The 25815-nt window shown below is 44.5% G+C and overlaps 2 protein-coding genes across 11 annotated transcripts in view; one reads left to right on the top strand and one right to left on the bottom strand.

Moving 5' to 3' along the window:
* The window catches only part of UBN1 (ubinuclein 1), a 29115-nt gene extending 27352 nt beyond the window's left edge, over window positions 1–1763 (bottom strand). For 2 of the 3 annotated variants that reach the window (XM_063314815.1, XM_063314817.1), the window contains exons 1-2: window positions 1611–1763; window positions 1245–1315 (exon numbers count right to left, since the gene is read on the bottom strand). The gene's annotated coding sequence lies outside the window, so the exon portion shown is untranslated. The remainder of the gene's footprint in view (window positions 1–1244; window positions 1316–1610) is intronic. The other variant, XM_063314816.1, reaches the window with a different exon arrangement.
* Window positions 1764–2606: 843 nt separating this feature from the next.
* The window catches only part of GLYR1 (glyoxylate reductase 1 homolog), a 36181-nt gene continuing 12972 nt past the window's right edge, over window positions 2607–25815 (top strand). For 3 of the 8 annotated variants that reach the window (XM_063314903.1, XM_063314904.1, XM_063314900.1), the window contains exons 1-9: window positions 2607–2979; window positions 8512–8548; window positions 11425–11504; window positions 18563–18701; window positions 19218–19439; window positions 22884–22970; window positions 24626–24682; window positions 25463–25513; window positions 25612–25685. In XM_063314903.1, the coding sequence (XP_063170973.1) occupies window positions 2912–2979; window positions 8512–8548; window positions 11425–11504; window positions 18563–18701; window positions 19218–19439; window positions 22884–22970; window positions 24626–24682; window positions 25463–25513; window positions 25612–25685 (815 nt within the window). In that variant the 5' untranslated portion in view covers window positions 2607–2911. The remainder of the gene's footprint in view (window positions 2980–8511; window positions 8549–11424; window positions 11505–18562; window positions 18702–19217; window positions 19440–22883; window positions 22971–24625; window positions 24683–25462; window positions 25514–25611; window positions 25686–25815) is intronic. The other 5 variants (XM_063314906.1, XM_063314905.1, XM_063314901.1 and 2 more) reach the window with 4 other exon arrangements.

Raw genomic sequence — 25815 nt, 5'->3', positions numbered from 1 at the left:
GAGTTTTACATCCCAATGTATCCGAAGGGCAGCATCTTGGTGAAGGCCGCTTTACAAATTTGCAAGAATACAGCTCTTGCTGTCTAGCAAAAAAGTTAGTTGATAGTCTATATCACCTCTCCCATTTCGGGACTTCCATTGTTTCATTTAAGGTCCTTTATCTCCATTTAATTCTTGGATTCCAAAATGCTTTTATTTCTCTGCTAATGTAATGTTATATCCTTAAGAGAAAACATAGGTACTGCTTGTCCGTTCATAAATTCTGCAGAAGAACGGCAGAGGTGTAACCTTTAAACATGAACATTCTTTCCATATTTCCTCTTCCTTACATCTCCTCTTCCACTTGTTTTTTCACTTCACTTTTTTCTTTTTTCATTTCCAGATCTTAAGCCCCAGAAAGCACACTCTTTAATTAGATATCTAACAATAATCTGTGTTTCCACTCTGTTGGCACAGATAGGTCTTCCTCCTCCAACTTATTCCCTACAACAGCAATCCCATGAGGTTGATTGGAGAGAGAGGATGGCTGCCTTGGCACCAGAAAGCTGCTATGCCAGGGGGTGGACTTAATTTTAGAACTGTCCAATCTGTCCTATGCTTTGACTGCTAGCTTATATTAGTTCCAATTCTATTTTATGGAGTTGCACATGGACCATTACCAGACTCTGTTCTCTAGAGTTACACCAGAAAACAAAAATCAAAACAAATTGGTGCAACTGCTCAACACTAGCCTTAACAATAAAAAACTTACCAGCACTAATATTTCAAAATACTAAGACAAACAAAACCAAACTACCTTATTCTATTTTCTTCAGCATTACTTCAGCTTGCAGAAAGGTAACCGAATCCCTTATCAATGGTAACAGCAAGTCCATTTTTCTTCACACCTCCTTGTTGTTTCGAAGTTGTATTGTGGGGTACTATCAGAATACTGAGTTGCCCTCTCCCTATTTCAAATTCCTTGTCATTAATAAACTCGAGTTTGCAGACCACAAAGAGCCCTAATTCCAGCTTTCAAAATGCTGAATGTAGCACTGCTGATACTGGAACCCAAACTGCTAATCTTCTGCAGCACAGTGCTTTGTTTTTTGCAAAAACAATTAACATTATGAAACCCTGCACGCACACAAATTAGAGATATCATATCACCAACCACATCCCTTGCTGCCCTCCCTGAACGTTTTTCAAAACAAATGCAACAAGGGCCTCAAAGTCCACAATACAACAAAAAGACGATAACTTACATGATAGGTCTAGAACAGCGTTTCTTCAAGTGTGGTCCTAGGGGTCCGTGAAACCCAAATTATCGTCCAGCCTGTGTTGAAAAATAACAGCACATTAAAATCCCACCAAACGGTCGTGAGAAGCGGCAGCCAGTGCATCCATTTTAATTTGTCATACGGCAAATATCGACGACTTACAACCCGCACAAACGGAAGTTCTTTTGGGGGGCTGCCCAGTTTTTCAAAGAGGGAAGGGGACCTCAGAGCAAAGAGTTTAAGGAACGCTGGCCTGGAAGGATAGACCGCCGAAACGAGGCGCTTGCTTGCAATTCTTGGAAAGCCTGACCCAACTGCCCCCGACAAAGAAAGGAAGAAGAGAATAATGACCTTCCTGAATTTGAAAGACGTCCATCCTCCGGGGTGGCTCGGATTCTTCCCAAGGAAGGGGAAGAGGGCCTTCTTCCTCTCCGGCTGGTCTGCAAGAAGCTCGTCTTCCCGGCTTCGGGTGGAGAAGTCCTGCCGCTCAGTCCTGCTCCGAAGGCCCCCCTCCACCTGCAGCAACACGACAAGAGCTTTCAGGGGGGGGCCGACCCAGGGCTGCCGCTCCAACTCCGCCGGGCCAGCAGCTGCCGGCCAGGCAGGGCCCAATCCGGCCAGCCCCGCCCTCCCGGCACCGGGGTCTCCTGCTTAGGGGTTATTTATCAGCAGTGACCGGCAGAAGCCCCCCTCCCCCCCGGGCTGGGAATGGGACCTGGAGTCCCTTCCATCTGGAAGGCCGGGGCTGGGCGGTTGGCTCGTCCGGGGAAAGCAAAGGGCTCCTCGGAGGGAACTTCGGACTCGCCAGGGTGGGCCGTCTCGGGGGGCAGGTAGGGCAGGTCAGCCAGGCCGCCGCCCGTCCCCACCCGGTCTGGGGCCGACCCGTCGTACCCCCGGCCCCTGCGAGCGGCTGGCGGGCCCCGAGGGCGAGGAGAGGCCAACCCCGCGGAGGCTGCTCGAAGCCGGGACGAAGGGAAGGCGCCAAGAGGGGCGACGGGTGCCGTTTCTCCCCAGCCGGCGAGGCGGAGAGCAAGGCCCCGTTGCCCCTGGTTACGAGGGAGGCGCTCTCGCTCGCCGGGAGGTTTGTCCCTTCTCCCGGCCTGTACCCCTCCCGAGCCCCAAGCTGCGCTCACCGGCCCGTGCTGCCGGGCGCCCTCGCCTCGTCCCGCGGCTGCCCGCCGTCGCTATTCCCACCAGGGCGCCCAGTCGGCCCCCCCCTCCCCGCCAAGATGCCTGCTCTCCCTGTCGCTCCCGCGTCACGTGCAGGGGGTGGAAAGAAACAGCCACACGCGCGCGGGAGGGAGGGCGTCACGTGACGCCGACGACGCCTTCCACGCGCCGGGGAGGGAAGAGGAAAGGAGGCGCGACGCGGCGGGTCACGTGGGGGCGCCCTGCGGACGCCGTGCCCCGCGTCACGTGCAGGGGCCCAGCCTATCGGGGCTCCCCTCTGCCTCCCCTCGCTCCTCTTCCGAGCCGTCCTGCCTGAGGGAGAAGGAGGAGCGGGCGGTGCGCGAGCCTGCCGCGGAGAAGGGAAGCGGAGAAGGGAAGCGGCGGCGGCGGCAGTGCGAGCGGCCGGGGGTCGCCAGGGGGCGGGCGGCGCGAGGAGGGTGTGGCGGCCGAGGCGCAGCGACGGTGCCGGCTGGGTCGGGAAGATGGCGGCGGCGGCGGCAGCGGCGACGGCGGCGCCGCCTGTGAACCTGCGGCTGGGAGACTTGGTGTGGTGAGTGCGCGGCGGAGGGGCGCCGCCGGAGCCGGACGCGGGCTGGGAAGGGCGGGGCCGCCGGGCCTGATGAGGGGCGGAAGAAGGGAGGGGCGGGCAGAGCCCTTCAAAAGGGGCCGCCGCCGGCGGAGCGGCGGGAGGGCGGATTGCGCGGCGGCCTCCCACTCCCAGGAGTGGCACGGCGGGCGGACGACCGGCCGGCGGCTCCCTGCTGCGCTGCCTTCCGGGAGACGGGCGGTGAGCCTCGGCGGGAGGGGCTCCCTCGGGGGAGGGGGGCGTTGCGAGCGGTTCCGGCCCCGTCCCCCGAGTCGCCCCCCTTTAGCCCCGCGAGGAAGGCCTTCGCCCGGACCCCGGGCCCCCGGCTCGCCTTTCTCCTGCCGAGTCGGGGCGAGGCCGCCTGGGGGGAGCGTCCGCTCAGGGCGGCCCCAGAGACGGGGGTCCCTTCGGGGAACCGGGGTGCCGTCAGCCGCGGGGAAGCGCGACGCCCGGCCCAGGGGAAGCGTGGGAGCCGCATAGGCAGCAGCTGCTCCGGGCGGCGTGGCCCTTCGCGGGGGAGCCCGATTGAGGGGAGGCCCCGCCGCGGTGGAAGGGGGTCCGCGTCTTCCGACCTTGCAGTCCAGTCTTTCAAATTGACCTAAAATTAAGTCGCACCGAATCCGGCGGTGCTTGCCTTGAGTCCCTGCGTTGGAAACGTAAAGGAAGAGCAGGCTGCGAGCGAGCAAGTTCAACTTAGATGGGGGCCACTTCCAAAAGCTGTTATGCAGGAAAAGTGCAGGGATAAAAATAACGATAATAGTAATAATACTGATTGGCTCTGTGGAGAAAGAATGCGGGCAGCGTACTCTAGCGATCCCTATAATTATGTGGTACAGATACTTGGTGTTGAAGCCAAAGGTGGAGGGCTGTGGCTCAGTGCAGTAGAACATGCTGTGCATGCAAAGGCTCCATCTTTAATTTCTGGCCATTTCCCAAGGAGGATTGGGAGAAGACTCCTGCAGAACCCTTGGTGGGGACAGCTGAGGGTCATTGGTAATCCCCAACAAAATGGGTTAATGCCTGGTAGCAGTTTTTCCCAACCAGCATATCTGCTGTGTGGATTTCAGTGCCCAGATTCCTTTGCTGTGGTTTGGCTAAGAGGGGTTCTGGGAGTTGATCCCTCTCATTTGAAGTGCAACAAGGTCAGCAAGGGCTGGTCTGAAGGTATACTGCTGTTTCCTGCATAAGATTCTAGACAGGTACCTAAGTGGCTCAATCAGGGGATCTTTTATTTATTGTGACTGACTTGTTGAGAGAAGCTTCGGAGCTATCATTTGCTGTCTTACTGTCTTCACGCTACTAAGTTCACAGCCAAACTGGTTCTGCGCTGTGATTCAGTATTGTAGTACAATGCTTTTAAAACATTTTCAAGTGACTCCCACAAGTTGAATGGGACTTGCTTCCATGTAAAATGGCATAGGATTGTTTCCATGGGCCAATCAACCTCACAGGCTTGTTCTTCTTTACTAGCAGCCTTGTGATGTAGGTCACTAATGCAACAACTCTGAGAGATACACTTTTATTTTTCTGGTAAATGGGCTTGTTACGAATTACAAGGTTAGACTGAAAGTTCCCCTTGAAATTAATAATATCCCTTAATTGGATACATGGTTTATATTTTTGCTTGATTGTCCACGATTGCAAGATATCTTATTTTTGGTTAAGAGCTGTGTAAGGGATGGGTGTCTTCTGTCAGATTGCTTGACAGCTACTAGCTGATCGATCATTATGTACCACTTGAGAATTTTTAGAACTTGTAAAATCTATCTTTAGATGCATACCATCAATAGGTTTGCAGTGATCCTGCATCAATGAATTGAGGTGTGCTGTATGTTGCTGAGTAAATTACCAAGTAGTTTAATTGTGTAATGCTTTTAGTAATGAGGGGCTGGACTTTTACAACTTAATGGTAATACCTATCTATGATATTGAGCAAAAAGCCAATTATTAACTGAATGGAGTAGGTTTAGGGAGTTCAAAAGTGCAACCTTAAATGTTATTCATGAGACTTCATTTGATGAAAGTGTCTATGTCACAGCCCCCATCAAATTCATGAAGAAATTCAGCTGCTGTTTTTTTTTTTTCTCTTGGAAATTGATCTGGTGAAAGCTCTTGGTAAGTTTGAATTTTCATGAAAGGTACAAAAACTCTGTGCTTAAAAATAGTTATTTTTTTTGTACCTCAGTCATGTGACTCTTGGTAGAAGTAACAATTGATCATTACTATTAGAAGATAAGCTAAGTACACCAAATTACTGTAAAACTAAGCATGCTTCACTACTCATATCTTAGGACTGGCTTGCTGGATTGTTGAGTAATATCTCTCCTAAATATTGACAATATTGACTGAACTTGTTAATGGTTCCAAAAGGGGAGGCAACAGAGTTGGCACCTTTTACTCAGTTTCCTTTGATGTGATAATTCTGAACTCTGTAATGAACTCTGTTTGTAATAACTCTCCCGGCCCTGCTAGCATCCATTAATATCAAGCAGGCAAGTGAAAAATTCCAGCAAAGATTCTAGGTTAAACCGGTTAAGTCATATAGCAGGCCTGAATTTGCAGGCCCATAATGTCTCCACCATATTATAAGGATGTCATTGCATATGAAGCCATTTTTGGTAGCTGGTTGTTGCTTATGGTCCTTTTAAGGTATACGGTAGATAAGATTCTGGGGAAGGGAAAATTGTGCAGCAATCTGAAGATACTGAAAGGCAGGGGAAAATAAAAGCACTTTAAACTGTTCCTAGTACTGTATCTTCATGCTTACATACAGCTTGAAGATTTCTTGCTATATCCGGGTTTCTAAAGCTTAATACAAAGTGAGAAATGTTCTGTGTATATGCTGAAAAACTTGAGAGAAGGCAAGGATCCATTTCTGCTCATCTTGAAGCAAAGCCACTTCCAAAAGCTGTTATGCAGGAAAAGTGGTTTCGTAGTTTGATGTTGCATGGGTTGATAAGAATAAATTCATAGTTGCCATCAAAATCTTACGGATGCATTTTTGAAAGCTTGGCTTCAAGCCTACGCAGGTTAATCTGCCTTCTCCTGCTAAGCTATTGCTGATGCAGATGGGACAAGTTTCATCAGAAAACTGAAAGGGAGAAGACAGCTCTTTTACCTGGAAGAGAGCCCTCAAAAGCCCATATCCTGTAGGTAAGACATAGGGAAAAAAATGCTTCCATATTGTTTCATGCCATTTATATGCTTGGTAACATACCAAGAGCCAAGATGTTCGGTACTAAACAAGCTTGGAAACCAAAGCTGAGAATCAACGTAGGCATGTAGAAATGAGCAACAACCATCCGTTGTGTTTCTGTAAGCAGTGATGATTTCATGGAGGACTTGATAACTTCAGTGTTCCTGCTTTCCAAGTGGATTGAGAGAAATTGAAGTCTAAGCAAAGAAGTTGAGCAATAATTGGGCTAGCATACATCCACAAATTATGTTGTAGGCTGTTTTTTATTATTTTAGTGTTTGCTGCAGTATAGATCAGAGCAGTGTTCCCATGAGTGGAGCTTAGTTCGCCTTGTGACTGTTATTAGTATATGGTGGTGATATTTCTATGTATGACCTCAGGCAGGGGTTTTCAAACTTTTTTGAGGCTACAGAACCCTTGATTAAGAGGCAGAGCTCTGGTGATAAAGAATTGGCAGTTATTGAGTGGTTTGGGGTTTTTTTGCCCCTAGTCTTTCAAGTAACCTCATCAAGTTTTCATGGAGCCATAGTATTCCTTGGCACATACTTTGAAAACCCCCGATATAAGGCCATATTAAACTATTGTATTTTTTGGTATAAATAGGACTGATGTATTGTGCTTCTTGATTATGCTTAGTGATGTGTCTTAGGGCTGTATATTTCAGAAATGGTTTGGAAGAAGTGCTTTGCCTCTTGTGCAGGCACTAATACAAACTAATATAAAATAAGAAAAAAAAAAGAGGAAAAGGAAATCAAAGAAAAAGCAGAAAGTGCAAGAAAAGAAAAAAGGTTAAAGAAAAATAGAACAGAAATATATAAGGAAGTAGCTTATATTCTTCACAGCATTTATAAGTACAGTACATTTTAACCTCTCTAACAATACATCATATTAGTCTTCTTTCTATAATCTGTCCTGTCTAATCATCAAAACCATAAATCACAGCTTCATTTTTTAAATGTTTATGCAAAAAAAATCCATAAGAGGCTTCCAGTCACCAATAAATGTAGATAGTGTCTTTTCTCTACACAGCACCTTTCTCTCTACACTAAAGTAGCCTGGGCTCCTGTGCAAATCTGAGAAGGGTGTGCTGCTTTTTATCTGTGGTAAATATTTCAATACCTTATGGACCTCACCTAGTCATTTTGAATCCTTTGGGGCCTCAAAAAGGTTTAAAAAAAATAGCTTCAAGCTATTGAACTTTATAAAGCTAGTGGCTGAAGAAATTCTGCTCTTATGTATTCTGACGACATAGCTTAAGCAAAGGATCTAGTGGGTGTTTTTTGGGATGCCTGTGACGTCTTTTCCTTTCCTGTGTTTGGAAGTGATTTGGTGGCTTGGCAGTGCCAAAAGTTATAGCATCAGCGATCCTTTGTAATTTTTAGGCACAGCTTGGTTGCGAAGTTGTGTCCTGTATTTTTAAAAATCATAGCTTGTCCTCTTTTCCATGTCTTTGTACATTTGGATGCTATCCTGTAATGTGATTTCCAATTGTTGAGTCCAAGAGTCCCTCCGGTCGGAGATGGGGGGTGACAAATTTGATGGATAGATAGATAGATTAATTAATTAATTGCCTGATGTTTAGGCAATGTATGCTTGCTATATTTGTAGAGTAGCTTTTTAAAGGAAAACTGTTAAATCTGAACCAGTACTGGTAGGAGCTCTAGTGGACTGTTGGTTTTCCCAGACGATACTATTTTAATCTGAGGTAGTGTGCTTAAAGACAAGCCACTCTCAGTTCTAGGAATCCACAAGCAATACAGTTACTGCACTCAAATCTGTGGGATTCTGAAGAAGACTGTAGTAATTTTAAATACAAGGTTTGTGAAAGAAATTAAGGATCGTTGAGGCTTGCAAAGCTGAGAGTTTTCCAGGTTGCTAGATTATTTGTTTTATGCAAATCTGGGATGCCAGCAGTAACACTAGTTCCTAGTTTGCCTCTATTGACTATTAGAATCAGCTGGAAGCATTGCAAAGGTTGATAGTTCTTTGCAGAAGCTGATCTTTGTTTTTAACAGTGAAGACCCATGTAAGATGAGTCGACAGGCAGTATGAATATTTATAAGCCTTTTTTGTCATTTGGGAGAACATTTTGCACCTAAGAAGTTGTTAGGTAGGGTCTACTTGGACTTCAGAGTAATGTTCATTTTGTAATTTTCATGAAGGAATATTCTCTCACAGCCACACTTTCTTTCACTAAATGGCGCTTTGATTTCTTTTCTAATAGTACTGTACAGGGGAAGGATATTGGAGGGTTGCTGCTGTTTTTGATAGCATTTGACTGACTTCTGGTTTTTCTATAGGGGGAAGCTGGGCCGATATCCTCCTTGGCCAGGAAAGGTAAGTCTTCAAACCTAGATTCTAATCTGTTACTTATTATCTTCTGATTCTCTTGCATGTACAAATAGTCTCAAATTGCTTTTTGCTTCAGTGTAAGCATTTTGGTAGGCTTCAAAATGGATTAGGTGCAGCCACTTAGTTTTTATCTTAGTTTCTGCTGAACGAGTTTTCCCCTACTTTTTTTTTTTAAGGGCACTTATTAAACGCTTTGTTTAATAAAGAGCTGACTTCAAAGTAACAGAAGAAAGTAAATTCCTTGAATACACAGGAACCTTAATAAGTGCATAATATAATTTATTATAACTGTACGTCTGTTTTTCAAACAGGAAGTTTAGATCTGAGTTACGTCCACTAGAAGAGCCATAATTTTACTTTGGGATAATTTAGAACTGCTAGGAGTTGCAAACCAAAGTAGTTCCGAGGAATGCTGTCGGAGAGAGCAGGGACGCTAAGTTAGCGGTGAATTGTTCACCTGAGTTATTTAGAAGGAGGAGCTTACAAAACAGTGTTTCAAGGTGTGCAGCTTTCCTGTTATGCTTCCTGATCATGTAATTGCTAGCTCGAGTGCTAAAAGGCATGCTGTGCACCCTAACTCATTATTTAGCTTCAGCTCTCCTACTGTGCTGCTGTAAATCCTTCCTTCCATCTCTGGCCAGTTCCAGCATGGTGGTATTTTAAAAATTGAGATAAAAATGATTAGTGTAACCATGGTTATGGCTCTAGCATACAGGTATTGAGTGGGAACTTGTGCTCTCCGCACTTAATCTCTTTGTACATTTTTCCATTGTTTCCTTTGTTGCTATAGCATGACCTCTGAGTAATGTTTTTTCCCTTCTCTTAGAAAAATCAAAGCAATATGCAGTAGCTATGACCAATGGTTGGATTAACTGCTTGATAGGCTAGTCCATTGCATATTTTATATTGGAATAAAGATGCTACCTTAAAATAATCATAATCTCTCCTAATGTTGCTTAGACAGTACTTAATCAAACAATATTTTATTTAATTTTCATCCCTCCTTTATTATTTTTATAAATAACTCAAGGTGGGGAACATACCTAATACTCCTTCCTCCTCCTATTTTCCCCACAACAACCCTGTGAGGTGGGTTGGGCTGAGAAAGAGCGACTGGCCCAGCTGGTTTTCATGCCTAAGGTATATAGGTAGCCCTTGCTTACTGACTGCTTGTTCAGCGACCATTTGAAGTTATGATGGCACTGAAAAAGGAGATTTACAACTGGTCCTTGAGCTGTTGCAGCATTCTCGCAGTCTTGTGATCGCAATTTGGGCGCTTGGCAACTGGTGCACATTTACAACAGTTGCGACATCCCACAGTCACATGATCACCATTTGTGAGCTTCACAGCTGGCTTCTGACAAGCAAAGTCAATGGGGAAGCTGGCAGGAAGTCATGAGTCAGTCACTTGACGTCATGCTTAACGACCATGGGTGATTTGCTTCATGGCTGCAGCTGGAACTGACATAGTAAGTTGGGCATGGTCATGTGATGTTTCATTTTACAATTGGATTGTTTAGTGAATGAGTTGCTGGTCCCAATTGCGGATGGTAAGCGAGGACTACCTGTATCCAGACTTTTGCTAAACTGTGGTAATTATTGTCACAGTGTGTTGTGAGAAATCCAGTTATCCTAGCTGGATATATGAACTCTGACCTGATCTGAAGCCACAGTATACTTCATTTACTTAGGCATAGTGCGTTATGGGGAATACAACAGTTGTGTTCAGCTAAACCAAGTATTTTGTAAGCCCAGCCGTGGAATTGCCGGCCATCTTTAATCTATGCCAGAGTAACTGGCATAATTGCTGAGCATGACTGCATGATACATAAATCCTGTTATGTGCAGAAATACTAAAGGCTTGCTTTCTGTTACCATGGATAGTGAAGGTTGTTAACATACATCTCTACTGGAGCCCTAGAATCTGCTGCACCAGCACTCCAGGACACAAGGTTCATTAGAAGAGTCTGAGAAAGGTGTACCTGGCTTGTGAAAATCTTAAGGTGTGCTTGTGCCTTCGAGTCAGTTTTTTACTTCTGGCACTGCCTGGACTAGTCCCTGCAGTTTTCTTGGCAAGGGTCTTTGGAAGTGGTTTGCCACTGCCGCCTCCTTCCCAGAGCTGAGAGAGAGTGACTGGCCCAGGGTCACCCAGCCAGCTTTGGGCGTAAGCTGGGACTAGAACTCCCGGTCGCCCGGTGCCTTAACCGTGACACCAAACTGGCTCTCAAAAAACTTAAACGTGAGTCTTAAAACAAGCCCGTGCTCAGACCAAGAAGAATAAACCAGAAAACAGTTGGGTAGAGGTTGCCAATAGGGACGCGGTGGCGCTGCGGGTTAAACCGCTGAGCTTGCTGATCGGAAGGTCGGTGGTTCGAATCCGCGTGACGGGGTGAGCTCCCGTTGCTAGTCCCAGCTCCTGCCAACCTAGCAGTTCAAAAACATGCCAGTGTGAGTAGATTAATAGGTACCGCTTCAGCGGGCAGGTAACGGCGTTCCGTGCAGTCAAGCCGGCCACATGACCACAGAGAAAGTGTCTTCGGACAAACACCGGCTCTTCGGCTTTGAAACGGAGATGAGCACCGCCCTCTAGAGTCGGACACGACTGGACTTAATGTCAAGGGAAACCTTTACATTTACCTAGAGGTTACCATGAGCAAGAAGTCTTTCCCCACCACGTTTCGTACTGTTGTCGCTATGCAGCACTAACGCAAATACATCTTTAACTTCCTCAGCGGTCTAACCTCATCTCAGAACGGTGTCTGTCAAGGCGCAACAATTCTGGAGGGCGTGCCGGGTAAACACTGAGAAAATTCAGCGTTCATCTCTCTTAACTGTTGCTGCTTTTCTCCCCACCCCCTCAGATTGTTAACCCACCTAAGGACCTGAAGAAACCACGTGGGAAGAAGTGCTTCTTCGTGAAGTTTTTCGGAACTGAAGACCAGTATGTGGCCACTTTTTTTTTTTCTTTTTGTCTGGAAGGGGGGAAAAAAACTGCTTTAAAGCTTTGGAGCCTTTGTAGAGGAGCCCTTGCTAGCATACTAGAATCTCACATCTTTCCGTAAGTAGTCTTCATTCCTCAGCCAGTAGAAAAAAGATGCTTTGGAGCCTGTGTTAAAGATGAGTAGCTGAATCTGATTGGATTCCTGCCCCACGGGCTAGGACAGTGTTTCTCAACCATGGCAACTTTAAGATGAGTGGACTTCAACTCCCAGAATTCCCCAGCCAGCCATGGGGCATTCTGGGAGTTGAAGTCCACTCATCTTAAAGTTGCCATGGTTGAGAAACACTGGGGTAGGAGATTGGGCTTGGGCTTCCCTTTGATGAAGTTAGAATCAGGGAGTGCTCTTCTATATGGAGGAAGACAATCCGTTACTTGACACAGAGGGAGGAGAGGTGTGGTCATTCCCAGCCCCTCCTTTCTCACGGGATATGGCGCCTTGAAGAGAATTCGAAAAGCAGTTGGGAGGAATGATCAGACGGAGAAGGCGGGGCATCCGGTCCCTTAAGCTAGAGTGGGGCATCTTTTGCCTGTGTCGCATTGAAAACAAGTACAACAGTATCATAAGACCTTGAGGTAAATTGATTTCATTGGTATATTTGGAATAACTTGCTGAGGTCTGTCTGTTCCATCTTGGAAGGGACATCCCAGCACCAGCCAAAGATCTAATAAGCAATTAGAGAACTTGCCTTCTGGAGGGCTGGGGATTTTGAAAGATGGTATTGAGAGAATTGACGAAAGCTTAATTTAGAAGGGCTATAATCTGGGAAAATATGATATCCTGTTTGTCGACACAGGTTTGTTCAGTGAAACTGACAGTGAAAACAATGAGGGGGAATTCTTCTGTGGGTTTCCAAATCTGAAGTCACTTTAAAGTCTGTAAAATAGAAAAAAATCAATGCGGTATAGTGGATGAAAAGTAGGGTGATGCATTAGTCTGCGATTCAAATTTTGATTATTACAATCTGCTCTTTGACCACCATCTTTCAGCCTTAGTAACTCATTTCCAGTGTGTGGGTTAGTATTGCTCCACCATATAAGGTTACTGTAAGGATTCGGGTTTGGATTACAGCGTGATAAGTGGGTACAGTCCTTGGAATATTGCAGTGTTAAATATTATTTCCAGTGAGCCAGATTAGTCAGTCTGGTGCTATAAGGTGGCTTCGTTTTAACACCATTGGTCACACCATTGAAAGACAGTTCAGCACACGTTTTAAATTGAAAGTTTAGCTTGCTTTTGCCTCAAAATGTGGGCTGTGTATGAAATGCTGTTCAGTACCAGCACAGGTTAGTGAACAGGTTGCAGCTGAAAAGGTCAGTCTTTCCAAGTAAACGGGGGGTTGCTTAGAATTCAGACTTGGAAAAATCCTATCCCTTGCTGTAGGAGGTCGACTGAAATGCAGAGTTTTGGGAAATCAATGAATTGCATCCTGCTTTAAGAGGAACTGTATGTGCCCTGCTATTTTAGTGGGCATAAATGTGGCAAATGGGATTTAAAATTCAAGAAGAGAAAAAAAAAAACGGATTTCTAGCTTCCATGGCATATATGTGATGTCTGCTGAAATTTCAGAAGCCAGGAAGGTCTCTATTCAAGTGGAGCAAAATTGGCAGTAGTTGCTGAGGCCCTTAGCTCCATCTTCCTTCGCTGTGCCAGGAAGCCAGTATCAGACTCCATTCTCTTCTGTTGTGAAGCTGGAATAGGAATCTTCCTCTTAGCTGTGTTACACAACTGTGATGAAAGTCCTCTTCTCTGGAGCTCCACAACTGCACACCCACTAGAGTGGCGGGGTAGTTATCATGGTCAAAATAACTGCTGCTCTCTGTTTTGTACATAGGTTTTTGTCTTCTAAATGGAAAACTGATATTTTCAAATAATCTGGAAGTGAAATCTGAGATACTGTTGGCATAAAAGTCTGCCTGTAAGGGAAAAAAAGCCTTCCTCTGCTTATATTATTGGAAAACTAGCATGTAGAAATGCTGGCCCAGTAGCCACCTTTAGCAGATTAACAAGACCAGATGATATCTTTGTTGCTTCCCTGAAACTGTGAAGGCAGGAGGGTTGGCAGCATCTGATAACGCCAGGAAGATGCACAGTAGACCTCTTCCTTCCCTAAGGAAGTCAGCCCTCTTTAATTCCCACTAGTCTCCATTTCCGCACTGCAACGTTGTTAATGGAGCCAGCACATGCCCTTCCAGTCTTTCTCATGTACTGTATCTGCTAGATCATGTTTCTCAACCTTGGCAACTTTAAGATGTGTGGACTTCAACTCCCAGAATTCCCCAGCCAGCATGGCAGACATCTTCTCCCAGAATTCCCCAGCCACACATCTTAAAGTTCTCCATGGTTGAGAAACACTGGGCTAGATAGCTGGCTAGATAGTTTCCCTTGGCCTTCCCCTCTCTTGTGTGCATGGTACATGTATAGTGTGGAAACAAACTTGTATCATAAGAAGGTGCCAAACAGCCTATGGGTAGTTTTTGGTTGGAAGTTAAGCAGAGGAAAGGTTGGGATGAGGATAGTCTTTATAATGGCCTGCAGCTTAGTTTTAATTAATGCTATAAACTGCCCCGTGGGCTACATTTCATCTGGGCAGTTTCCTGAAATGCCCTCAACCCATTAAGGATATGATACCATTCCTAGGGGGCTTCTAGGAAATCACATCTGCTTATCTACCTAGAGTAATTTTGATCCCCTCCCCACACGTACTATATTTTGGGCCACCTAAACATTACTGAAAAGGTCGTCCTCCTTTTTTTGTTTGTGAATACCGTAGGGTTTGAAAAGAGGTATGTCAGCTCAGGCTTCATTTATCCTTCTGCTAAATAATCCTATCCTTGTTAATGGTTCTTCAGTGCCATCATGAGGTCTCTGTTCCCACGTGTGGCCCCAAATAAGAGTAAATGAATGTTATGAGTTGTGTTATTACAGTAATACAACCATTGCTGCATATTCTGAATCAGTGTTGAAGCTTCAGATGGTATCACATTAATTGTTACCTAGATACATAAACTGACAGTTAAGATGGAAAAGTTTTCAGGGAGTGCTGAGCAATCATTAAGTTGTAGAAGAAATGTTTGTTTTTAACTTCTCTGTCAATGAATTTCTGATATAAAAAATTCTGTTAGTGAATACTGTTCCTTTGATTTCACTACCAAATTAGTAACACTGACTGTGCAAAGACTATTGGAAGTACTGGATGTCATCAAAAAGAATAAGGCAGCTTTCTTTGTGTAATGCTCTGATCAGTTCTTACTATATCTTGATCAGGCAATCAGATTCTGCATTGTCTTTCTGAAAAGACTGGGAAGAATGTGGTGATATTTGGGGCCTGTATATTAGAAGAATCTTGAAGCTCCTTGGGAAAAGTGGTGATTTAAAATTCTAAAGTATCAAGCCTTCTGTCAGTTGAACAGAACTGTGGTATTGTATTAGTGAGAGCCAGGATGTTCAGATCTTCCCTACATATTATTTCTGACACCACTTTAGGCAAAAACTATTACTCCTTTTTCATCTGCCTTATATCGGCTATAAAGGTGACATGCCTGATAAATACAAAGATCCTTGAAGTGCTGCATAATTACTACTGTGTGAAGTGAGTCCTTTCACTTTAACTAGTAATTTGACATTTTGTCAGTTTGAATAATAATGATGAACAGTGAGTCCTGAGCATCTCATGAAGAATGGAAACAGTTGGACTTTTTGTAACCAGATTTTGCATTTCCAAAAAGGGTGGGCCAATTATTATTTGCCTCTTTTTTTTCTCAATAAGCCTTGGGAGAGTTCTTAATGTAACACAGTTACAATAACATCCCGTGTGTGTGTATAAATTCCCTTCTCACCCCTATGGGTGGTCTGTGTGTTCCTCCACCTCGGGTCCTCTACCAGAGGCCTGGTAGTGTGAGGGTTCTGTGCAGGCTCTTAGCTGTTCCTGGCACTGCACTCTTCCAGACAGAGAGCTCTGAGGTTGTTCCTGGGGTCTGCTGGAGCCACTCTCCCAGCTTAGGAGTAACAGCCCTGAGTCCTCCTACCATCACTGGGACCACTTTGGCCTTCACTTTCCACATCTTCTCTAGTTCTTCCTTCAGGCCCCGATACTTCTCCAGCTTCTCATACTCCTTCTTCCTGATGTTGCTCTCACTTGGCACTGTTACATGTATCACCACTGCTGTCTTTGTCTACTACCACGATGTCTGGTTGATTGACCTGTACCTGCCTGTCTGTCTGGATCCAGAAGTCCCACAGGATCTTAGCCCTGTTATTCTCCATGATCTTCTGTGAAATCTCCCATCTGGACTTGGGAGGGTCTAGCCCATACGCTGTGCAGATGTTCCTGTACACAGTGCCAGCTACTTGGTTGTGCCGTTCAGTGTCTGCTGTTCCTGCCTGCATCTTACACTCGCCATGATGTGTTGGACTGTCTCTGAGGCGCCTCTGCACAGTCTGCACCTCGGGTCCTGTCTAGTGTGGTAGACTGCTGCTTCTGTGGATCTGGTGCTGAGTGCCTGTTCTTGTGCTGCTATGATCAGTGCCTCAGTGCTGTCTTTTAGTCCAGTCCTTTCCAACCACTGGTAGGATTTCCCAAGGTCAGCCACCTCAGCTATCTGTCAATGGTACATCCCATGCAGGGTCTTGTCTTGCCATGGCACTTTCTCTGCTTGATCTTCCTCCCATGTCTGCTTCTACCTCAGGCATTCTCTCAGCAGCTCATCTTTGGGTGCTATCTTACTGATGTATTCCTGGATGCTCTGGATTTTGTTCAGGACAGTGGCTTTGACACCCACCAGATGCCACCTTCCCTCTTTCTGGCTGGTGTACAGTCTCTGGGTATTGGACTTGAGGTGGAAACCTCCGTACATTGTGAGGAGCTTCCATGTCCTCCTTTGGCCAGCTCACTATCTGGGCAGGTATCTCATGACTGGTAGGACATACATGTTGATGGCATGGATCTTGTTCTTCCCATTGAGCTGGTTTTTCAGGACCTGTCTTACCCTTTGATGGTACTTGGTTGTTGCTGTCTTCCTTGCCTCCGTATTGAGGTTCCCATGTGACTGTGTGATACCGAGGTACTTGTAGCTGGTCTGTATGTCTGCTATGTGGCTGCTGGCAGTTCCACCCCATCAGTCTTAACTACTTTCCCTCTCTCTACTACCATCCGGCCACACTTCTCCAGTCCAAATGACATCCCAGTGTCCTCACTGTAGATCCATGTCAGGTGGATCAGGAAGTCGATGTCTCATTCATTCTTAGCATACAGCTTGATGTCATCCATGTGTAGGAGGTGGCTGCAGAACATCAGTGGGGACAGTGTCACCTTTGGTATATGCTGCACTTGGTGGCCACTTGTGCTGTCTTGAGTTGACTTCCAGTGTTGTCTTCCACAGTCCCACTGAGTTCTTGAGGAAGGTCCTTTGTGTTCTCTTGACTTTGTATAGTGCCAGGCATTCACAGATCCATGTGTGGCATTGAGTTGTAGGCTTTTCTGTAGTCAATCCAGGCTGTGCTCAGATTGGTCTGTCTATAAATATATTGGGATGTAATGTGTATTTGGTCTATCTCAAGTTGTGAGAGCAGCTTCCTCTTCACTATGTTGAAATGTTGGGTAACTAGCTGTTTCTCAGTGTGGATGTAGGTCTTCTGTCCATCCATAGATCCCTCATACGTTTCATATATCCCCTCTACATATAGTGTACAGTATAGATTATAAATGTTGAGTTATATAATACAGCCCAATCTCTGCTGTCATTTTCAAATAATATAAATGCTTTTTATTTCCAAATAAAAATAAGATGTTGGGTGAAAGCGGAAGAGTTCATTCAGCATACAGTTATGAAATGTTCAACCTAGATGAGTGTCACTTCCTGATAGGAGTGTTCAGCATAGTTCCCACCTATGTTCTTTTCAAGGCACTCGTGAAGGATAATTCAGTCTTCTACCTTCTGCCATATACACCTAGCATTTCATAGTTACTGTACATATGCGGTCCTCATTTGCTTATTTTTGTGTGTGGGGGGGGTTGTTTCTTGGTTATGTATTTTAAAATTGTTGGTTCTTCAGAATTCTGTTGAGCTGATTGATACTTTGATTTTATTATTTGATGAGCCCATTTGGGCTCTGTTTCCTCTTGGCATCCAACACCATTATTAGGAGACCCAGAGACATCTAGTTAGGGAAGATGAGAGTCCAACGCATACAATAGTCCTTAGACTGAGGATATTCAGTCCTGTGTGAGTCTCGATCTTACTGCTTCACTAATGTTTTTTTCAAGGTACCATTACCTGAAGTATCTGGAACAGCTCCACCCATTGCTCAAATTGGTCACCACAAAATAAGCAGGAACAGGGAGGAAAGCAGAGCCTCAACTGAAATGGACAGGGATTATCCATAAGTCTGCTCCTGAAAGGAAAGCCAAAAAAGTGGTCTACAGTTGAGAAAGTATTAGGGATAAAAACATGTTGGGTTTTTTTTCAATGATCAGATTTTTATTTGCCCCTAGATAGTGTCCTAACAACCAGGAAACACACTGAGACAATGAACTGGTCTCTAATATTTATTGCTAGTACTTAACAGGAATCCTAAAGAAGCGTGGGAAAAACCCAGCCATATAACCCCCAAGGGTTAAGGCGGTCCCGATCTGTGTCTCCTGGAATGGCTGCCCAATTCCTCAGTGCTACGCATGCGCTTGACAGTCGGGATGGGAGCCCCCTGCTGGCCATCCTGACTCATGACAGATAGAGGATTCCTGAGGATGAGGCTTATTGCCTTACTAGCACTGCGTGGTCAGTTAAGGTAAGGGGTGCCACACGCTTGGGTCAGCTTTGGCAGTATCTTAGTGCTTCTCAAGACCCTTGTGGAGAAAGGAGTAGTGGTTTCGATAGGGGGCAGAAACATGTTGATTTTTTTCCCTGACTGCTGGATTGAGGGAAACGCCATTGTAACTGAAAGTGATACTTTTGTTCTCTTGACTATGAACAATGTAATTCTGATTTTTATTTCTCATTAGTGCTTGGATTAAAGTAGAGCAGCTGAAGCCTTACCATGCCCACAAAGAAGAAATGATCAAAATTAACAAAGGCAAGAGGTTCCAACAAGCTGTGGATGCTGTGGAAGAATTCCTCAAGAAAGGCAAAGGCAAAGACCAGGTGGGTGGTCCCTCACTGGGTTTTGCCTCCTTATCCCGTTCTTTGGAGTAAGGGATGGGATAAACTGTTGTGCTACCGTTTTGCTTCGTTCTCAGAAAGGAATTGCATGCTTTGTCTCTAGAATTATGGCTGTGGAACCCCAATTAGGATCACAGTTGCCGCCTTTGAAAGGTTGTTAATTTTCGCAGTTGACCGTCCTGACTTTGATTGATTTGGATGAAGGACCAAAGGGTCAGTTGATCCTGGAGCGTGAGGTTCTCTCTGCTGTGCACTGTGCAATTGGAACGTTTTTCTTCTTTGAAAGTAGCTCCTTGTGTAGAGCACGTAGCTGTACTTTGAGCTTCTCCTTGTTCTCTTGTCCAGTAGCTTGAACCTATTAAAACTTTAACTTGGGGTATTTGACGTACTTCAGACATCTGGCAGGACACCCCTCGGGTTTGGTGAGTGTGGGGAAATGAAATCGCTGCCAGCTTATGCCCCTTCTTTTCCTCATCCCTCTGTTCTGTAATCTCTCAGGCGTCTTCTCATAACTCCACTGAAGAGAAGAACCGGCGGAATTCCAGTGAAGAGAGGGGGAAGCAGTCAGTGGGAGAGGAGAAACACAAAGCTGGGTTGTCAGAAGGGAAACCGAAAAAGCGAGCATCTTCTGTTTCCTCTGAGCGAGGATCGAAATCCCCTCTGAAGAGAATGTACAAGCAAAGCCCCCGGAAGCGAGGGCGCCCTCCCAAAGACGAGAAGGTTTGTGTTTTGCCGCGCATTCCTTCCCGTGCTCCCTGAGCTTGTCCAGATGGAATGTAACCCTAACAGCCATCCAGATGACTTCATTGTTGTGACCATTTGGAAAATTGCATGTCTTAACCGTTTGGGAATCTACCGTCTAATTCCGTTCAGAGTCATAATTGTTTGTATTAGCTGGCCCTTGTGCATTACTAAACCTGAACTTTTCTTTGACTTGTTGAAGTCAACAAGTTACATCGTGCTTCCGTCTTGCTGCGTACCAGCGGAGGAAATGGCAACGCGGTTCTACCTTCAGTAGTCCTAAAGCACCTTCTGTTAACATCTCCATCTCATTTGTGTGTCTGATCCATCTCCAGCTGCATAAGGACAAGTTGCTTAAATTGTAGTACGATCAGGTGAAGAAATACTCCAAAGGTGGATGATTCCACCAGAAGACATCAGTTCCTCATATTTTCTTGCCAATATCGGAGCTTTCTCCTCTCCCATGTTGTGGTCTGACTCATCCTTGGACATTTAGAGTTCACTTGTAGGACATTGCCTCTTCTCTCCTCTTCAAGATTTGGAACCTCCATTCTCTAGCTGGTGATCTTCCCATTGCAGTTGTAAACAACAAAGTGGATAATGCTAGAATATACCTTCTTTACTGGGCGCTGAACCTGAAGGTCATTATGAAAATACATTAAGATTACAGAACAACCAAGATTTACTAGAATTTCATACCACTTATCCATAATCAAATTTTATACTGCTGCTGTCTTTCATTGTCTTTTTCAATTCACAGTTGTGAATCTACTTCTTCTCATTTGGGGTTTAAACTCTGACAGCTTTCAGAGGCAATCTGATATCTTGCTGGTGCCAGACCAGCTTCCTGTCTTAAGTTACTTACAATAAGGTTTTGAGTTCTGGACCTTTCTTCCTCGGGACTTGGACTCTGGTTATACACTCTGGTTTCTTTTAACACCCCATTTGTATATTACCATGGGGTTTATCAGTGGTATTCTTTGCTGTGGAATTGTGAATGTAGATTTTAGACTTTAATTTTGAAGAACAGCAACCTGCTAAAGATTGAATAACTAGTGGCAAGGGTGTTGTTTTTTTTTTACACGTGTATGATGACCAACTTACCTTCAAGATGATGTTGAGGGCTTATGCCTGGGTTTCCTTTCTAAGGTGAAGAGGGTGGCAGAGAAATTGTCTGGTAAACATGGGCCAGCTTGGAAGTCTTTAGCACTCTGGGAAATTATTAAAATGGCATCTTCTCCCTTTCACTCTTGGCCTAACAGCCTTTTCTCTTCAGCCCAGCTTGTGACCTCTTTTATGAGGCATTCACTCATGCATATCCTAGATTCCATTAGTCTGTCCTGTGATGCTTTAGTAACCTGCTTTCTTGATGATTCTTCTCATATTCAGCTGTCATTCCTGCATAACTTCCTGCTTTGAGACTTTGTGGAAGGATATTTTCAAACTTCATTGTATGAAAGAGAACCCTGACAGGAATCCTGATTGTAGTGAAGAAAAGCCTGGAATGGATTAAAAAATTAGATGATGATGATGATGATGATAGTGGCTGTTAACTGATTTTGGTTCCTGAGTTGTCTTGGTAACAAGAAATGCCTTGGTTATTGTTGGATCTCTAGAGTTGCATAATAATGGAAGTGGGTTTTGAAGGCTGGTGGAAAATATGTCATTGAGAGATCTGTAATGGAGGATAAGAGTCTTACAACACAAAATAGCTTTTTACTTGTAATATAGTAGAACTATATTAGATTAAGAGCACAGAGGCCAAATGTCTGGATTTGTTAGATTGCTGTTGTTGCTTAGTTCTTTGTCTAGCTGATAGGAATGTTCTGTGTGTATTCCTCCTAAAATCTGAAGTAATCTAGAGTAGTCTTCCCCAACTCATGCTGCCAAATGTACAGGCTTCAACTCCCAGAATTCGCATCATTAGCTGGGGTGGCTGGGGAATTTGAGGGGTTGAAAGCCACAAATCTGGAGGACAGGCAGGTTGGGGAAATCTGCCAGAGAATAAAAGGCAGCTCCCACTAGACTTTGAAAAGGAATTTATTTTATTGAAAAATATTTTGCTTTTCAGTCCTTAAAATCATTCTGTCTGCATGGCATAGCGTATTTTTTCAAGTAAAGCGATTAGAGCATAACCAAAATAACAGGCAATTCAATTTAAGGCAAATGCCTGGCAAAATGGAAAAGGTATTAAAATTACTGGGGGAAGATGTTCAGTAACCTAGATGCCAAAAGCTTTGACCCATGTTCCAAGGCTTCCAATGAGCAGATGATTTGTGAGCTGGAAACTATAGAAATAATAATTGGGTCCTGTTGGGAAGAAGAGTGATTCTGGAGATGGGGTAGAACATATTCAGGCTTGTCTGTTTGTGTTCCCAATATATCCATTGTATTTTTATCCATGATAACTGGGCAGGGGAAATTATATAAAATGCAGGAGCCATTTCCTGCTATCTTCATGGAAACAGCTGTCACCCATACTTATAAAATTGACAGATCAACAGGTAATCAAGTCGTTGCCATTTGTTTAGGTCATAAGGCAGACCTAAACATCTTTATTTGGGAGTAAGCAGAAGGGACTTGCTTCTGCGTAAACATGGCAAGTATCTTCCTTCATGGCTTACTGCTTGATTAAGCTACCTCAGGCTGCAAAAGCAAATGTGGCTTAGTTTTTGTTGATTCGTTTTAGCTGGGTTTCTTGTTAATGCCATCCATCCCAAGGGCTCAAGTGAAGTCCAACATAGATATTAAATAAAATCAAAGTAAAGTGTTTAAGAAAATACATCATCAGCATTACATATGTCTTAGTACTGTTAAAACCTGAATCTATAATAGCTTATGTTGCACTGTTTTCAGCAAATACAATTTAAATAGTGCTGGTTTTGGATTGACATAAAATAAATTTAAATTGCATTAAATAAATTACTTGGGAAAGAAGAACATTGCATGTGTATTCATGGGCAGCAACTTAAGATATGTCTCCATACCTTTCTGGTATCTCATATGCTTACTCTCCGTGCCTGTTTTTGTTTAGATGAGAGATGGAAACTGTCTGCCCTAATCAGCCCAGCTATTCTCTTGACGTTCATTTCTCTCTCTCTTTGTTTCCACCTTCTTGCTCTACTGCATAGTTGCAGGCCAACCACTCCGGCTTTCTTCTTGGTGAAAATAAAGAGGCTTGTAGTCTCGTATGTTTGAGTATTGAGTAGTTGTCATGAAAGAGGAAGCTGCTCTAGATGATTTCATGTGGAGAGCAGTCTCTTTAAGGACTCTTTGGGTATTATAAAGGGGGGGAGGAGTCTGTTTTGTGAAATACCTATCACTTTCTTCCAACATACTGCTTCAGGCTTCCCAAGACGGTTTGTATGTGCAGAATTTGGGGTTCTACCGATGGTACTCACCACTGGTCTTTCTTCTCCACAGGACCTGACAATTCCTGAGTCAAGCACAGTGAAGAGAATGATGACTGGCACCGTGGCTGGCTTTAAGTGGCCACAGAGTGTAAGCGAGGTGATTTAACTCTTTGCATATTTCTCAGAGGGAGCAACAACTTAGCTCTTGGTGTCTAGTGAGGGGTAGATGACAGTGATAGTATATCCTGCTCGGGCTAGAGTTCACAGTAGACTTGGCTGACACACTGTTTGATGATCTGGGCAAGGGCTTTTGTAGGATGTAAGGAAAATGACCTTGATGGAGATACACGAGCGCTGTTACCAAACTGACAAGGGGTGAAACATATCTTAAGTCCATAACAGATAGCATTCAGAAGCAGCTCAGATAGACACCTCTCTAATTCACTGAAGTATAAGAATGGGGAGGAGGTGCAGCAGAACCAGATTTGCAAGCTTCTGTTATTATAGTTGATCTCAATAAAGGTAGTTTTAGGCTTCCTGTGGAGTTGATTTTCCTGGTGTGGCCTACCCAATGGGGCTGACAAGCTCTTTCCCCCCAATTTCTTACTTTTCCACTTTCTCCTTGCTTGATTTACTACATTCATCACTGCCTCTGGAGCCAGCTTCAAACACATGTTCTTTGTATTCTCCATGCAACTGATTCTTGCTCATATCTTTCTGTACCTATTTCTGTACTTTGCTCGCTTCTGTCCCTCTGGGATTACTGGAGGGAGAGGGGGAATGGACCAGGAGTCACTACAATCCAAAAAAAGAGGTGCCTTTTTTTTTTTTTTGGTCACTTGGTAACCATAGATTGTTGTAACCATACATTTCTCCACATTTGGAGAAATTAGAGAAAAGAGGTTAAGATTGGAGAAGAGGAAGGTGACTGATAAACACGGCCACACTTCAGATATCTTTAAAAACTTCATGTAGTTCCAGTTAAACAGAACCAGGCGTGTCCTCTTCCTGGTAGACTCCCTACAGCAGGGTTCCTCAACCTTGGCAACTCTTAAGTTGTGCGGACTTCAACTCCCAGAATTCCCTAGCCAGCAAAGCTGGCTGGGGAATTCTGGGAGTTGAAGTTCGCACAACTTAAGAGTTGCCAAGGTTGAGGAACCCTGCCCTACAGTACTGAAGACTTTGGGAAGATTTGTGCCAGGAGCAAACATCCAGAGAAGCCTGAAACTCATTAGCCACAGTCCATGCGTATTCAGAAACAGAATGATTCTGGGCAGATAATTCAAGTCCGTGCATTTGGTGAACAAAACCTAGTCCTGCAAGGCTTTTGAAATGTGTATGTGTATGTATATTAAAGTCCATTTGTGGTACCTGCACTTCGTTCATTGTCACTTGCTGCTTCCTAAGAATGCTTGGGATAGCAGCTTAGAAACCAACACATTAAATTTGGTCCTCTTTCAAACTAGGAAATATTTTCTTAGCCTGTATGAGAAGTAAAGGTTTATACAGAGGACCCATTTTCATGCATTCTTCTGTATAGCTACCTGGATGCTTTTCAGCCAACCCTTGCTATTTTTTTTAATTAATTACATTCTGTGACCGGGCTCTCTTTCTGTAGTTCTCTCCATCAAATGCATGATATTTGTTTGTCTTGAACTAAGCAAGGAAGGTCAACACGACTGTTCTTGATTTCAAAAAATCACCAAAGACTCATCAGAATCTGGAACCCATTCCTAATGCCGCGTATAGACGCTTTGTGAGGCCTGACATTTGATTGTGTTGGTTTCTCAGTTTGCTCTTTTGCCATTACAGCCTGTGAAAGATGGCGACCCTCATTTCCATCACTTCCTGCTTAGCCAAACTGAAAAGGTGAGCCAAAAAAAGTCTCTGAAATGTACATATTAGGCTGATGCATGTGGCCTGGGAAGGGCAGGCAGTCAGCGTAATGGTTGTCCCTGTTTTGGATATCCATGGGTCAGTCAAGTCGGAAAAGCCAGCATGGTGTAGAGCAGTGTTTCTCAATCATGGCAGCTTTAAGATGTCTGGACTTCACCTCCCAGAATTCCCTAGCCAGCCATGCTGCCTGGGGAATTCTGGGAGGTGAAGTCCAGACATCTTAAAGTTGCCATGATTGAGAAACACTGGTGTAGAGGATATGGAGTTGGGCTAGGAGCAGAGAGACCCGGGTTCCATTCCCTCTCAGCTACAGAAATTCAGTGGATGATTTGAGGCCAGGCACATACTTTTAGCTCAGTCTGTCACAGAGGATTGTTGTGGGGAAAATTGGTAGAAGTGTTGCGTATGTCACCTTCAGCTCTTGAATGAGAACATTTAAATCTAAAAAGTACAAGGATTTTTTTAAGGAGAAGCTAAGGGCATCTATATTCTGCAGCCACGGCCTCTGTTCCATCCCTCCTATTAAATCAGAATTTGCTGTCCTATGCTCTCTGCCATCACCCTATTTCAGGATGTGACTTTTAAGAGGCCTCATCAGCTATTATTTCTTTCATATAAAAAACTAGGTGCTTAGTGGGGAGAGTTCCTTGCTTGTTCATGATAATTTGATGGTGTAAATAGGACTCCTTAGCCTGCAGCTGAGTAAAGGGTTGGCAGGTCTTCTACAAAGTCTGCTTTATCTTTTCCATACAGCCAACAGTTTGCTATCAGGCCATCACAAAGAAGCTGAAGGTGTGTGAAGAGGTACAGAAGGCTTTGCTTTTGATTTCCCTTATTGATTAGACCCTGCCCATTTTGCTATGGGGAAATTGATCTCTGTCGGGGGTGTGTTCTTCCCACAGGAAACTGGGTCCACTTCTATCCAGGCAGCAGATAGCACAGCTATCAATGGCAGCATCACTCCTACAGACAAGAAGTAAGAGGCCGCCTCTTTTTTTTTTTTTTTTTTTTGAACTTACAACTTTGGGTAAATTGCTTTCATGCCAGCTGGCTGAACCTTACCAAGCAGTTGTGTGCATAAAATGAGAATGAATTCTCCCCCCGGC

This window comes from Candoia aspera, chromosome 14, assembly GCF_035149785.1.
Source record: "Candoia aspera isolate rCanAsp1 chromosome 14, rCanAsp1.hap2, whole genome shotgun sequence".
Taxonomy (NCBI): domain Eukaryota; kingdom Metazoa; phylum Chordata; class Lepidosauria; order Squamata; family Boidae; genus Candoia; species Candoia aspera.
The sequence above is the reverse complement of the archived record's forward strand: the minus strand, read 5'-3'. Positions and strand labels throughout refer to the sequence as shown.